The sequence below is a fragment of the Bison bison genome, unplaced genomic scaffold (assembly GCF_000754665.1).
Source record: "Bison bison bison isolate TAMUID 2011002044 unplaced genomic scaffold, Bison_UMD1.0 scf7180017864527, whole genome shotgun sequence".
Taxonomy (NCBI): Eukaryota; Metazoa; Chordata; class Mammalia; order Artiodactyla; family Bovidae; genus Bison; species Bison bison.
This window is the reverse complement of record NW_011495078.1, coordinates 14,342,120-14,355,861: the sequence shown is the minus strand read 5'-3', so window position 1 is coordinate 14,355,861 and position 13,742 is coordinate 14,342,120. Positions and strand designations below refer to the sequence as shown.

Genomic DNA, 13,742 nt, shown 5'->3' with positions numbered 1-13,742 from the left:
TAAAATGAAGCCCTGTACTTGATTGTTGCTTTCTTTAGCTCACTTCAGCTTCTGTGACTTTTTTCATCTGGGTAGATGATTGAAGCAGACAACTATATTTTTAACATTGTATTGGTGAGAGTTCACTTGTGGTTCATGGAAAGTTAATTTGTTATTTTTTTGTTTGACTTTAGGTGCTGAATGTGGAGTAAATGCAGATGTTGAGAAGCATCTGGAATTGGGCAAGAAGCTGCTCGCAGCCGGACAGCTCGCGGATGCGTTATCTCAGTTTCATGCTGCAGTAGGTTTGTATCTCGGCGTCCAAACACGCAGTGGCCGTCTTGGTGAATTCTGATTTGTAGCGCTTTTTTGGGATTACGTTTAAAATAAATAGTATTTATGGTTTAAGTAAAGTATTTTAAAATGTTTACAGGATTCTGGGTGAAATAGATTAATAAAGTATATACACAACACTTGAGTACATATGGGTCTAACATGAGAAAATTTTCAATGTAATCGAGACTCAATAGTCATCCCTAGATAGCCTCAGGGGATTGCTTCCAGGACCCCCTTGGATGCCAAGATCTGTGGATACTTAAGTCCCTCATATAAAAGGAATGTAGTATTTGGATGTAACCTACACACATCCTCCTGTATACTTTGAATCATCCCTAGGTTACTTATAATACATAATATAGTACAAATACTATGTAAATGTAACGCAGATGCTCTGTAAATAGCTCTGAGAAAATTTTTTCCCAAGTATTTATATCCGTGGTTGTGGAACCTGCAGGTATGGAGGTACTGTATATATTTTTCTGCCTTCTGAAACAGATTTCACTGAATACAGTTTAATTTTCTTGATGATTTGAGAGCAACAATGTAATAGTTACTTGGAGGTCTTTGGGGGAATCCTGCACTTCATTGCATGTTCATTGTTGGTTAGACTCCCTCTGCCCCTTAATCTGTTACTTTTTACTGCTTGCTTGTGTCTGCCCGTAGCATCAACTGTCTTTGTAGTGTTTAATCTTACAGGACTATGAGAGATGAGATGGCCAGAATAAATGTTAATAGGGTGTGAATGAGGTCTTAAAGGTTTTCTTATGAGTCACTATATAAGCTTTTGACATTGATACTCTTCATTCCTTTTTAATTTACTTATATAGTCTCACCTTTATTTGGGGTGGTTAAGAGTGACAAGTCAATCTGCAGAGTAAGGAGTGAAACATTTTTAATCAGATACAGTTCTGCTCACTAAAGGAATTACTCTATTATAATTTACTATATCAACAAAAAGTAGGTTTTGGCTTGGTGATGTTTTTCTTCATGCTTTTTAGATTTTTATTACTGATGTTACTAACTCTCTGGAATAATAGGAAACCCAGATTTTAATCATAGCTTTGCCACTTGATAATTCTGTGACGTTGGTCAAGTTATGTAAGAAAATGTAGGCTTAAATAAGAAGTTACCTGCATGTTCCCAGCAGTTTTTACCCTGCCGCTCAAAAAAGTGCATTCTGTGAAGATTAGATGAGAGAACTGTGTGTAAAGATTTCTTTGAAAATAGGGGACAATCACATGTGTAAGGAATATAGAAATACTGTGTCTTTGAAAATTAAGACGTTTCTAAAAACAGAGTTAGTGTGTTAATAGGGTTTTTTTTAACTATGTGCACTTTTGATGATGAGCTGGCCTTGGAAAGTCACAGTTTGTTGGCATGACCGTCTGTACTAGTTAACTTTTCGCTAGAGGCCTGTGCTGTGTGGCCGGGTGTCCCAAGCCCACAATTTTCCGTGATTTGAGTTGTCTTCATTGCTGCAGCATGGCAGTTATTGCCTTCGATAATGCAAGTCTTAAAAAATATTCTTTCTTGCTACTGCGAGGATAGTTGCAGAAACATGTACGTCTGCTGGGGTCCAGCCCCAGTGGATCCAGGGAATTTGAAGGGGAGACAGCATTGGCGATGAGGAAACAACAGCTTATTTAAATGTTAATTAAAGATATAAAGAGTGGTTAAATAAGGATAGCTCAGTGAGGAAATTCAGCGGAGAAAAGAGGCTGAATAATTCAGCCAGAAAGTGAGAGAAAGAACGACATGGGGAGACCAAGCTTCGGTGAACAAGGCCCGCACTTTATTTTCCAAAGTAGTTTTTATACCTTAAATTATGCATAGAGGATAATGGGGGAAGGGGTAGAGTCATGCAATAAGCCAGGCTTTCTTCCTGCAAAGTTATCATATGCAAAAGTTTAGGTGATTTGCATCATCTTCTGGCCCGGAGGCCTGTTAACATTTTAAGACCCTTTCTTCAGAAAACTTATTTTTCTCTAAAGGTGATTAGTCAGGCGCCGTCCTCCAAAAGCATTAGATAAAGTTGCATTCCTACAGAGCAAAGGTGTGGTGGGCTATAACAAGAAAAAGAATTAACTCAAGGGTCCAAGGTTACAAACATTAAAGCTACTACTTACACCAATTGTATTAATCAATACACTGCCAGGGACACAGCAGGTAAGGGATATGGAAACTTAGCAGCAAACATTGGCCCAACAAGTGAAAAACCCTTCACCAATAAAATTTCTAATCAATTTTTTAACTGCTCAAAGGAATCTGTATTTAGACATTTTAGAACATCTCGTGCCTCTCACAGTTGGGAGGCTCTGAACAATCACCTGTGGCCGGAAAAACCTATTCAGGCAGGCTAGAGGATTTCCAAAGGAGTTTGTAGGTTGAAACACTATCACACCCAGGAACTTTATTAACTGGAGCTGTAAGTTCACTCTTTTTCAGAGAGAGGTAGTGGGGGACAGCCCCCCGTACTGTCAGAGGTGTAGGTGAGAGCACAAAGCAGAAAATAGGCAGACTCTGGTGTTGGGGGTAGATGCCCAAGAATTTCCAGGGGGACTCCTGAGGCTAGATCCCACCTTTGCGTATGCCGAGCCTCCTTCCTCATGACCTTTGCCAGGGGCGGAGCTCCTCACGCCGGCTCCCCGCAGACATCTACTTATTTTGTACTTTATTATTTGCTTTCGTTAATCTCACAAATTAATAGGAACATTAAGGGCCATGGCATATTGTTAACGTTGTTTAAAATGACTGCCTATTTTTCTTTAGCTTCACTACCATACAAGAATTCCACAGATGGCTCTTCTCCAAAAATACCCAATAGAATATTTATTGTCTACACTGAAAGACATAAATTAGTAACGTTAAAACATGGTAATTTATTTGTGAAATTCAGAAAAGGGATAGGGTGAGACACTGCTAATGCATTCAGAATTTGAATAGTAATGTCATTCTCTTCATGGTAATTTGGCAAGTAGCAGTGATTCTCAAATGGTACACTTCCTAGAATTTGAGGAAGACCTGTATGTTTTGAGACAATCATCATTTTAATTTATATAAAACACTGATGTTTTATAATTAACCGTAGAAAATAGACTTTAAATTATAGTCGATGGGAATATATAGTAGATTGGGATGGGGTGATGTGGTATCATGGCCTGTTGCATGTTTGTAAGAGGTGTTTGTTTATGAGAAAAGAGCTGTAGGTCTTCTACTTCAGTTATCTTATTTACAAAACATCAAATTTAGTGTGGCCATGCTCACTGCTTCAGATAACCAGTGACTTGGTGAGAGCCTCTTGCAAACAGTGAGTTAGTCCAGGTCTCCTGACCTTTAGACAGCAGGTTGTGCAGTTACTGTAGTTACTGTTGTAGATCAAAGAGCTGTCCTACTGTAAAAGGTACAATTTGTGTGTGTGTGTGTGGTAAAATATCACCCATAATTTTAGTTCAGTTTAGTCACTCAGTTGTGTCTGACTCTTTGTGACCACATGGACTGCAGGACGCCACACTTCCCTGTCCATCACCAACTTCCGGAGCTTACTCAAAATCATGTCTATTGAGTCGGTGATGCCATCCAGCCACCTCATCCTCTGTTGTCCCCTTGTCCTCCCACCTCCAATCTTTCCCAGCCTCAGGGTCTTTTCAGATGAGTCAGTTCTTCACATGAGGTGGCCAAAGTACTGGAGTTTCAGCTTCAGCATCAGTCCTTCCAGTGAACACCAAGGACTAATCTCCTTTAGGATGGACTGGTTGGATCTCTTTGCAGTCCAAGGGACTCTCTCAAGAGTCTTCTCCAACACCACAGTTCAAAAACATCAATTCGTCGGTGCTCAGCTTTCTTTATAGTCCAACTCTCACATCCATACATGACTACTGGAAAAACCATAGTCTTGACTAGCCAGACCTTTGTTGGCAAAGTAATGTCTCTGTTTTTTAAAATACTGTCTAGGTTGGCCATAGCTTTTCTTCCAAGTAGCAAGTGTCTTTTAATTTCATGGCTGCAGTCATCATCTGCAGTGATTTTGGAGAAAATAAAGTCTGTCACTGTTTCCATTGTTTCCCCATCTATTTGCCATGAAGTGATGGGACCGGATGCCATGGTCTTAGTTTTCTGAATGTTGAGTTTTAAGCCAACTTCTTTACTCTCCTTTTTCACTTTGGTCAAGAGGCACTTTAGTTCCTCTTCACTTTCTGCCATAAGGGTGGTGTCATCTGCATATCTGAGGTTATTGATATTTCTCCCAGCAATCTTGATTCCAGCTTGTGCTTTATTCAGCCCAGCGTTTCTCATGATGTACTCTGTATGTAAATTAAAGAAGCAGGGTGACAATATACAGCCTTAACATACTCCTTTCCCGATTTGGAACCAGTCTGTTGTTCCATGTCCAGTTGTAACTGTTGCTTCTTGACCTGCATACAAATTTCTCAGGAGGCAGGTCAGGTGGTCTGGTATTCCCATCTCTTTCAGAATTTTCCACAGTTTATTGTGATCCACACAGTCAAAGGCTTTGGCATAGTCAGTAAAGCAGAAGTAGATGTTTTTCTGGAACACTCTTGCTTTTTCGAAGATCCAACAGATGTTGGCAATTTGATCTCTGGTCCCTCTGCCTTTTCTAAGTCCAGCTTGAACATCTGAAAATTCATGGTTCACATACTGTTGAAGCCTGGCTTGGAGAATTTTGAGCATTACTTTACTAGTATGTGAGATGAGTGCAATTGTGCAGTAGTTTGAGCAGTCTTTGGCATTGCCTTTCTTTGAGATTGGAATGAAAACTGACCTTTCCAGTCCTGTGGCCACTGCTGAGTTTTCTAAATTTGCTGACATACTGAGTGCAGCACCTTCATAGCTTCATCTTTTAGGATTTGAAATAGCTTAAATGGAATTCTATCACCTCCACTAGCTTTGTTTGTAGTGATGCTTCCTAAGGCCCACTTGATTTCAAATTCCAGGATGTTTGGCTCTAGGTGAGTGATCACACCATCATGGTTATCTGAGTCATGAAGATCTTTTTTATATAGTTCTTCTGTGTATTCTTGCCACCTCTTCTTGATATCTTCTGCTTCTGTTAGGTCCCTACCATTTCTGTCCTTTATTGAGCCCATCTTTGCATGAAATGTTCCCTAGTCTCTAATTTTCTTGAAGAGATCTCTGGTCTTTCCCATTCTGTTGTTTTCCTCTATTTCTTTGCACTGATCACTGAAGAAGGCTTTCTTATCTCTCCTTGCTGTTCTTTGGAAGTCTGCATTCAAATGAGTATATCTTTCCTTTTCTCCTTTGCCTTTTGCTTCTCTTCATTTCACAGCTATTTGTAAGGCCTCCTCAGACAACCATTTTGTCTTTTTGCATTTCTTTTTCTTGGGCATGGTCTTGATCACTGCCTCCTGTACAGTATCACAAATCTCTGTCCATAGTTCTAAAATATCACCCATAATTTAGTACATTGCTTTAAACTGACTATATAAAAAATTCATTAAATGTTTATGCTTCCACACTTCTAAATTTCATAATGTACTTTATCTTTTTAACTTTTCCTGTAATTAGAAATTGATGTTAGAGTTTGTAATGTAATTTGGGTAGTGGCATCAGGTGTATCAAGGCATCACTTTTTATTATAATGTTATAGCTGACAGTATTTATGGTTGTGGCATCCTTTTCTCATTTTCATTTTTGAAAAATTACGTGGTTTACATTTTGAAAATTACTTATGCATGGTGTATTTTGTAAATGCATTTTTACACGGAAAATGTTTATGTATTAAAACTCAGTAGCATCACAGATAACTATAGTACAGATCTGTCTGTGATGTGGTTTTTGCATCTGGCATATAGATATTTTTTGGCAGGAGTTTTAAGATTTGGAACTGTTTGGGTTGGAAACTGTGATTTAAGAAGAGTGTTGGTGTCACTTTTTAAATAGTCTTCTGAAACAGTTGCATCTATTTCACTTTTTTTTTTTAAATATTTATTTATTGATTTGGCTGCATCAGGTCTCAGCTGGGGACACATGGGGTCTTCATTGGGCCCTCAGGCTTAGTTGCTCTGTGACATATGGGATCTTAGTTCCCCGATGAGGTGTCAGACCCACATCCCCTGCACTGCAAGGCCGATTCTTAACCACTGGACCACCAGGGAAGTTTCGCCTCTGTTTCAGTTTTATGGAGTAGTCAGACACAGGTTTTGTTTCGAGATTTTATCCTTAAGAAAGCGCAGTGTGGGTTCCTGCAGTGAGGATGCCCTGCCTCTCATGTCTGCAGCGTGGTCTTAACGTGGACAGTGACACTAGGGGCTGAAGCATTTCTTTGGTAGACCCTGCAGAATGTCTTAGGTATATCTGGTATGAATGAATGTCTAAAGTGGTGGATTAAATGGTGGACACGAATGAAATGATAGATTTCTTCAATTGCTTCGTAGGAAAACCAGTATCACACTTAACATAATTTTGCTAAATCCATAGCTGTATTCATTTGGTACTTAAACATATTGTGGTGCTTTCTCATTGAATTTAAACTCCACTTGTGAAAAGGGGATGAACATTACTCTTCACATTTACACAAAAGAGAGCAAAGAGTATTCTAGTGATTTGCCGAAGGTCACATTCCAGTGCAGAAGATTGTAAACTTCTTAAGAATAGGTATTATCTTACTGTTGTTATTATTATTACTATTTTAGTCTCTGGTGGTGCTGAATAAAAGTTTGAATGAATGAAGGGATAGAGTTGGGTTAGCTGAGAGCAAGAATGAAAAGGTTTTTTTAAAAATTAATTACTTTGTTTTAATTGGAGGCTAATTACTTTATAATATTGTGGTGGTTTTTGCCATCCATTGACATGAATCAGCCACGGGTGTACATGTGTCCCCCATCCCGAACCCCCCTCGCACCTCCCTCCCCACCCCATCCCTCTGGGTCGTCCCAGTGCACCGGCTTTGAGTGCCCTGTTTCATGTGTTGAACTTGGACTGGTGATCTATTTCACACATGGTAGTATACACATTTCACTGCTAGGGAATGAAAAGTTTTTGTACCTCCACAAGGGTAGTGTTGTTTCTGCCTCCTGCTGCCCCCATTTACAGCGTCATTTGTAATTGGCTTTCTGATGTTTTTCTCCAGGTAGTAGTTGTATTTTTCTTTATTAGAGCTAATTTTCTCATATTTGAATTGTTTGACAGTTTTAGGATTAGACTTTCATTTCTCATATTCAAATTTTGAATAAACTAGTAAAACACTTGACATGTTTTCGAATGAAGTCTAATACTTCCATATGTAGGCTTGCATATAATTTAAATAATGAACTGTATTATATTTGGATGGATAATAGGGCAAGTTATTATTTTCAATGTTATCAAATCTTATAATGTGAGAAACTAAGCATGTTTCTTAAACCAGTTCTTGTTCAGCTGCTCCGTCATGTATAATGATATAGAAATGGGCACGGGTTCTGGGAACTGATAGTATTTAAGATGAAGAACCAGGAGAGGCTGCTTCGATTTGCCATTTAAGTGACCCTGTGTCACTGAGCACATCAAATCTTGATTCCTAGGTTGAGCCACTGACATTTGATTCCTTATTTTTAATAGGTTCAGTGTTATAAATTGGGCTTCCAATCCCATTTCATATCTTAAAATACCTAAAAACTGAATAGTAAAATAAGGGAAAGTGAATGCCCCCCAAAATTTTTATATAGGCTTTTTATTTGGGGATTTCAAATACTTAATAAAAAGCTTTTTTACCCATAATCTTCTCTGAAGGTTTTTCTGCATAAAAACATTTGACCATGTTTTTCCCTGGCTGCCTCATTGTTTCACTTTTTTGTTGTAGTAAAATATACAAATCAGAATTCACCATTTTAACCATTTTTAAGCATGTGATTCAGTGGCATGAGGTGCATTGGCATTGTGGTGCAGCCATCACCACCGTCCATATCCAGAACTTGTTCATGATGTCAGAGTGAAGCTCTGTGCCCATTATGCAGCTGTTTCCATTTCTGATCCCCCTCTCTTCTCAGACCTGGGCGGCCACCACTCTAATGTCTGTCTTTAAACATTTGACCACTCTCGGTGCCTCACAGAAGTGGAAACGTACACTATTTGTCTTTTGTGTCTGGTTTATTCTACTTAGGATAGTGTCTTCAGGGTTCATTCATATTGTAGTGTTCGTCAGAATTCGATTCCTTTTTGAAGGCCGAATCATACTCCGTTGTCTGTATATGCCACGTTTTATTTGTCCACTCACCCGCCCGTGGGCGTTTAGCTTGTTTCCACCATTGGGCTGTTGTGAATAATGCTGCTCTGGTGTGGGTAGACAGTTACCAGCTTTCAATTCCTCTTCTTCAGGGTTTTACCTAATAGTTTGTGCCGCTTGGTCCCCTACCTGTGTATTGCCCCTCCCGTCTTCCCTCTTCCTGCTGGTAACCGTTAGCTTGTTCTTTGTATCTGTGAGTCCAGTTAGAACTAGTTCGTTGTATTTTTTAAGATTCCATATATCAGTGATATTACACAGTATTTGTCTTTCTCTGTCTGACTTAGTTCACTTAGCCTAATGCCCTCCCAGCCCATTCATGTTGCTGCAAATGGCAAGATTTCATTGTTTTTTACACCACATCTTCTGTATCCATCATCTGTTCATGGACACTTAGATTGTTTCCACGTCTTGGCAATCAGCTTTCATTTCTTTTGAATAGGTACACCTAGAATGGAATCGTTGGTTCATATGGTAATTCTGTGCTTAGTTTTGGAGGCCCCTCTATGCTGCTGTTCACAGTGGCTGCACCATTTCACATTCCCTCCTGCAGTGCACAAGGGCTCCCCTCTCCACATCCTCGCCCATACCTTCCACCTTTCTTTCCTTCCTCCCTTTTTCCCTCCCTCCTTCCCTCCCTTCTTCTCTTTCTCCTCCTCTTCTTTCCCTTTCCCTTCCTTTCCTTTTTCTTTTCTGGCTGCTTGCCTTCTTTCAGATACTGACTCTCACCTTGCTCTCTGGTCTCACTCTCCTGTCCATTCTCCATCCTGTGGTCCATACCCTTATTTCTTCACTGTCATTTTAGCTGGAGTTTGGGAAAGAGCAGGGATTGCACATTCAGTGTATCATTGTAACTGGGTCTATACTATTCTAAATGTGAATAAGTGTAGAATCTATATTCTCAGTCAGTATTTCATTTAAGAAAATTTCAACAAAGACAAACATAATTGCATATTTATAAAAGTTGAGTTGAATATAGTTAATATTCCAGATCAGAAGTTGGCAAACTTTTCCCCTAAGGGGCCAGATAATAAATATTTTCGGCTTTGCAGCTATATAGTGTCTATATTTTTCTGTTTTTTGGACAGCTCTTTAAAAGTGTAAAAAATATTCTTAACTTAGTCTGAGGCTTGTTTTTGGCTCAGAGGCTACAGTTTGCTGAACCCCTGTTCTGGATTTATTTGCAGTGATCTTATTAGGTAAAATGACCCAGTATTGATGAAGAAGTTCTTTCCTTAATGTTTTTCTTAATAGAAGTGCAAGCTTTAATACTGTTAAGGTGATTTGGGTTTTTTGAATAAAGTACTGCAAGTTAATATTTATTATTTTAATTTTCAGATGGTGACCCTGATAACTATATTGCTTACTATCGGAGAGCTACTGTCTTTTTAGCTATGGGCAAATCAAAAGCAGCACTTCCTGATTTAACTAAAGTGATTGAATTGAAGATGGATTTCACTGCAGTAAGTGCACCTAAACTTTCTTAAAAGGAAAACTTAAGGAAACTTGGAAGAGGTAATTTGTTTCTTAAGGTGAAAGTTGGCGTGCTAGGCATAGCTGGAGGGTGTAGAAAGCCACTGGGATGTGGTGGACTGGGCAACAAGAGAGATTCAGTCCTCGGAACACAGTGTGTGAAGGAGGCACAGTGGAGTGGGACATTAGGTGATTTTCAGGAGCATTGCAGGCAGATTCTTTACCATCTGAGCTACCAGGAAAGGCCGGGAATACTGGAGTGGGTAGCCTATCCCTTCTCCAGGGGATCTTGTCAATCCAGGAGTTGAACAGGGATCCCTGCGTTGCAGGCAGATTCTTTACCAGCTGAGCCACCAGAGAAGCCTGGAAGTGTGGCAGTGATGTCAGCTCTGTGGTTTGGAAAGGTATCTGGGTGGAGGATGGGTGCAGGCTGAGAAATGAGCTGATTGAGAAGCTGTTGAATTAAGAGGCTGTCAGGTGACTGACGGCAGTTTCAATTAAGGCCGTAGTGGGAAGACTAAAGTTTTAAAGAGGGAGCAACGCAATTAAATAGTGGTCTGTGATGAGAATACAGTGTGAATTAGACAGAGTCCTGCTCTGAACCAACACTCAAGCTTCAGAAGTGGAGGAATTTATGGTCTAATAGGACATCTTGACAGTTGGCAGGTCACTGTAATGGCTTAAAATAATAGGACCCAATTATATTGTCTCACAATTAATTTGGCAGTTCATTTATTTGTGTGTTTGTGTCCTGCTGTAATCCAGAAAGGATTTGAGATGACTGATTAGATGTGGGTGAATGTTTGGCTTGAAATAATTGTATTATTTTAAGATGGAGTTCACAAGTGTCAAATTTTATTACTTTACCCAACTAAACATAACTGTCCACAAAGGTTAAGTAGCTCATTTTCCTAGTATTATAGTATTTATTAGCCAGTTGAAGTGGCTTTAATTTTGCTTTTTATGTGTGTTGATGCATTTAACAAAGGATTAGGGAAATTTTTATGTACTGTGAAAGTAATATATGTCTTAGTCAAATATTGGTGTGGTTTCTGTCTTATGGTAGACATTCATCATCTGAGAGTTGGTATTCTTGGAAGAGATGGGACTGTGCACATCAGAAGAGGAATATCAGAGTTGACTGATGGATGTTAAAGAGGCATTGTTATTCTGGTTATAGTGGAGTAAATGTGTGCAATTAAGAGTTAATAAAAAAACAAAAACTATGTCCAGAGCTTTGATTGGTAAAGTCCCAAGTTAAACAAGTTTTATTAGAATTGCAAAAAGTTATTATGATGGCTTAAAGTACTTTTTAAGTGAGATATAACTCACATATCATCAAATTTACCCTTTTTTAAAGTGTGTAATTTGGCAGCTTTTATTGTAGTATATTCACAAGGTTCTGCAAACATCACTGTTATCTAGCTCCAGAACATTTTTATTAGCCCCAAGGAAGCCCTATTCCCATTAGCTGTCACCTCCCACTTCTGTCCTAGCCCTTGGCAACCACTTCTCTCTGTCTCTATGGATTTGTCTGTCTTGGATATTTCATATGAACAGAATCATACAATGCACCGCCTTTTGTGTCTGACTTCTTTCACTTAGTGTAATGTTTTCAAGGTTCATCAACATTGTAGCATCTGTCAGTACTTCATATCTTTTTATGCCTGAATAATATTCTATTGTATGGACATATCATATTTGCTTCTTAATTAGTTGATGGGAATTTGGCTTGTTCTACTTTCTGGCTGTTGCTTTGAGCATTCATGTCCAAGATTTTATTTATTTGATATAATAAAAAATATTTTTAAGGAAGCAGACTCTAACAAAATTTATAGTCATTGGTTCTAGGAATTATTCTCAGAGGGCCAAGTGATGTGGGTATAAGAAAAATTAGTATTTCATTAGCCTATTTAGTTTTATTCTTTGGGTTTGAAGAAAATTTAGTATACTCAGTATATTTTTTTTTCTTTTTTAGGCAAGATTACAGAGAGGTCACTTATTACTCAAACAAGGAAAACTTGATGAAGCAGAAGATGATTTTAAAAAAGTGGTAAGTTCAGTTTTTATGTGGCTTTGCTAAGATTTATTTTGAGTGAACATACTGAACTTATTTTTTTTTATATATTAAGACATTTTAATAGTTTTATACCTGAGAGGGAAAATTGTTTGGTTTGTTTATGTAAGAATCATAGTTCCTAAATTAATATTTAGTGGCTGACATCAAAGAATCACTTTAACAGATGGAAGGTAAAGTGTATGGAACAGATAAATAATCCTCACTCAGTTTATACAGCTCATGTTCTGCTTTGTCCTCCATGAGATCTAGAGATGTCAGCTGAGCTATTCTGAAAGTTGCCTGAGTGACCCAGGAAACCCTTTATCTGATTTGAAAGGGACAGTGAAACAGATTTGCAACAGGAAATTTTGTAACCAGCCACTTAGCTACTTTACAAAATGTAAATCATTTTGGATTTGTTGAGGAGATGTTACAGGTTACATGGAATTGAAGGGATTATACCCTGAAAAAGGATTTGAAGAGACACAGCTAGCTGGTGTCTTTATACCTTCAGGGGGCTTGTTTTAAGACCCACTTGTTTTGTTCCACATGGATTTGATTCTGGAGTGTTCATATATACACATATGTGTGTGTGTGTGTGTATGTCTTTCATTGTTCATTATTTACATTTTTATAGTTTATCAAAATGCTTAATTACTATGATGATAACCACTATGAAAATAAAAGTAAAGCTTCCGTTTGCCTAACCTTTGTCACAATACTCAGTCACATGCAGACAAATCCAGAACACATTAGATATTAATTGTATTGAATCAGAAGCTGACACTCTTGGTCTTAATAAAATTCAATGTCATTTTCAGCATTTTGCCATCATTTATCTTTTGTGCTGTATTGACTCCTCAATCCAAAACCCTGTGGTACACTGTTCAGCATTGCACACCGATGAGGTCTGCCTGGAGGGCACCTGACACATTGCCATTTTGCCCCCGTCTTTCACTGAAACACGTTAGCTGATCGGCAGCTCTGTCCAGAAGGCCCTGTGCCTTCAGAGGAGGCTCCAGGCCTGCAAGGTAGTCAGCATGCCCGTGGGACAGATGCTCCGGGTCAGACAGTCTTTAGCAAACGGGAGGTTTCTCAGACTGTGAGCTTCATAGATCAGGTGCCATAAAAGAAGGCATCTCCTGACCTGAAGAGAGAGATGTGACAGGGAGGGAGGAAGCAAGTGCCCAGGCCTCAGTGGGCACTGGGGCAGGAGATGGTGTGTCCAGTCTTCTGAGGAACCTGGACCAAAACACAGAGGCTCCGCACTGCCCACTGCTGGCTGGACACTTGATCCTCGAGGCCTGCACTTAAGCCATGTTTGTATGCTCTTCTGCTTAAAATAAACAAACAAAAAAAATTCAGTGTCATTTTATGTTTATCTAATATTCCCTGCTGCTTGGGAACTTGTTAGAGAGGAGCTTGAAGGACAGGTGGCAGGGAGTCAGTTCAGTTCACTTCAGTCGCTCAGTCGTGTCCAACTCTTTGCGACCCCATGAATCACAGCACACCAGGCCTCTCTGTCCATCACCAACTCCCAGAGTTCACCCAGACTCACGTCCATCGAGTCAGTGATGCCATCCAGCCATCTCATCCTCTGTCGTCCCCTTCTCCTCCTGCCCCCAATCCCTCCCAGCATCAGAGTCTTTTCCAATG

General features: G+C 39.3%; 1 protein-coding gene across 1 annotated transcript in view; it reads left to right on the top strand.

Annotated features, from left to right (window-relative positions):
- Nucleotides 1–13,742, top strand: part of DNAJC3 (DnaJ (Hsp40) homolog, subfamily C, member 3) — a 67,249-nt gene that overhangs the window by 21,983 nt on the left and 31,524 nt on the right. The window contains exons 2-4 of the mRNA XM_010831524.1: nt 174–284; nt 9,893–10,017; nt 12,006–12,080. Of these exons, the coding sequence (XP_010829826.1) occupies nt 174–284; nt 9,893–10,017; nt 12,006–12,080 (311 nt within the window). The remainder of the gene's footprint in view (nt 1–173; nt 285–9,892; nt 10,018–12,005; nt 12,081–13,742) is intronic.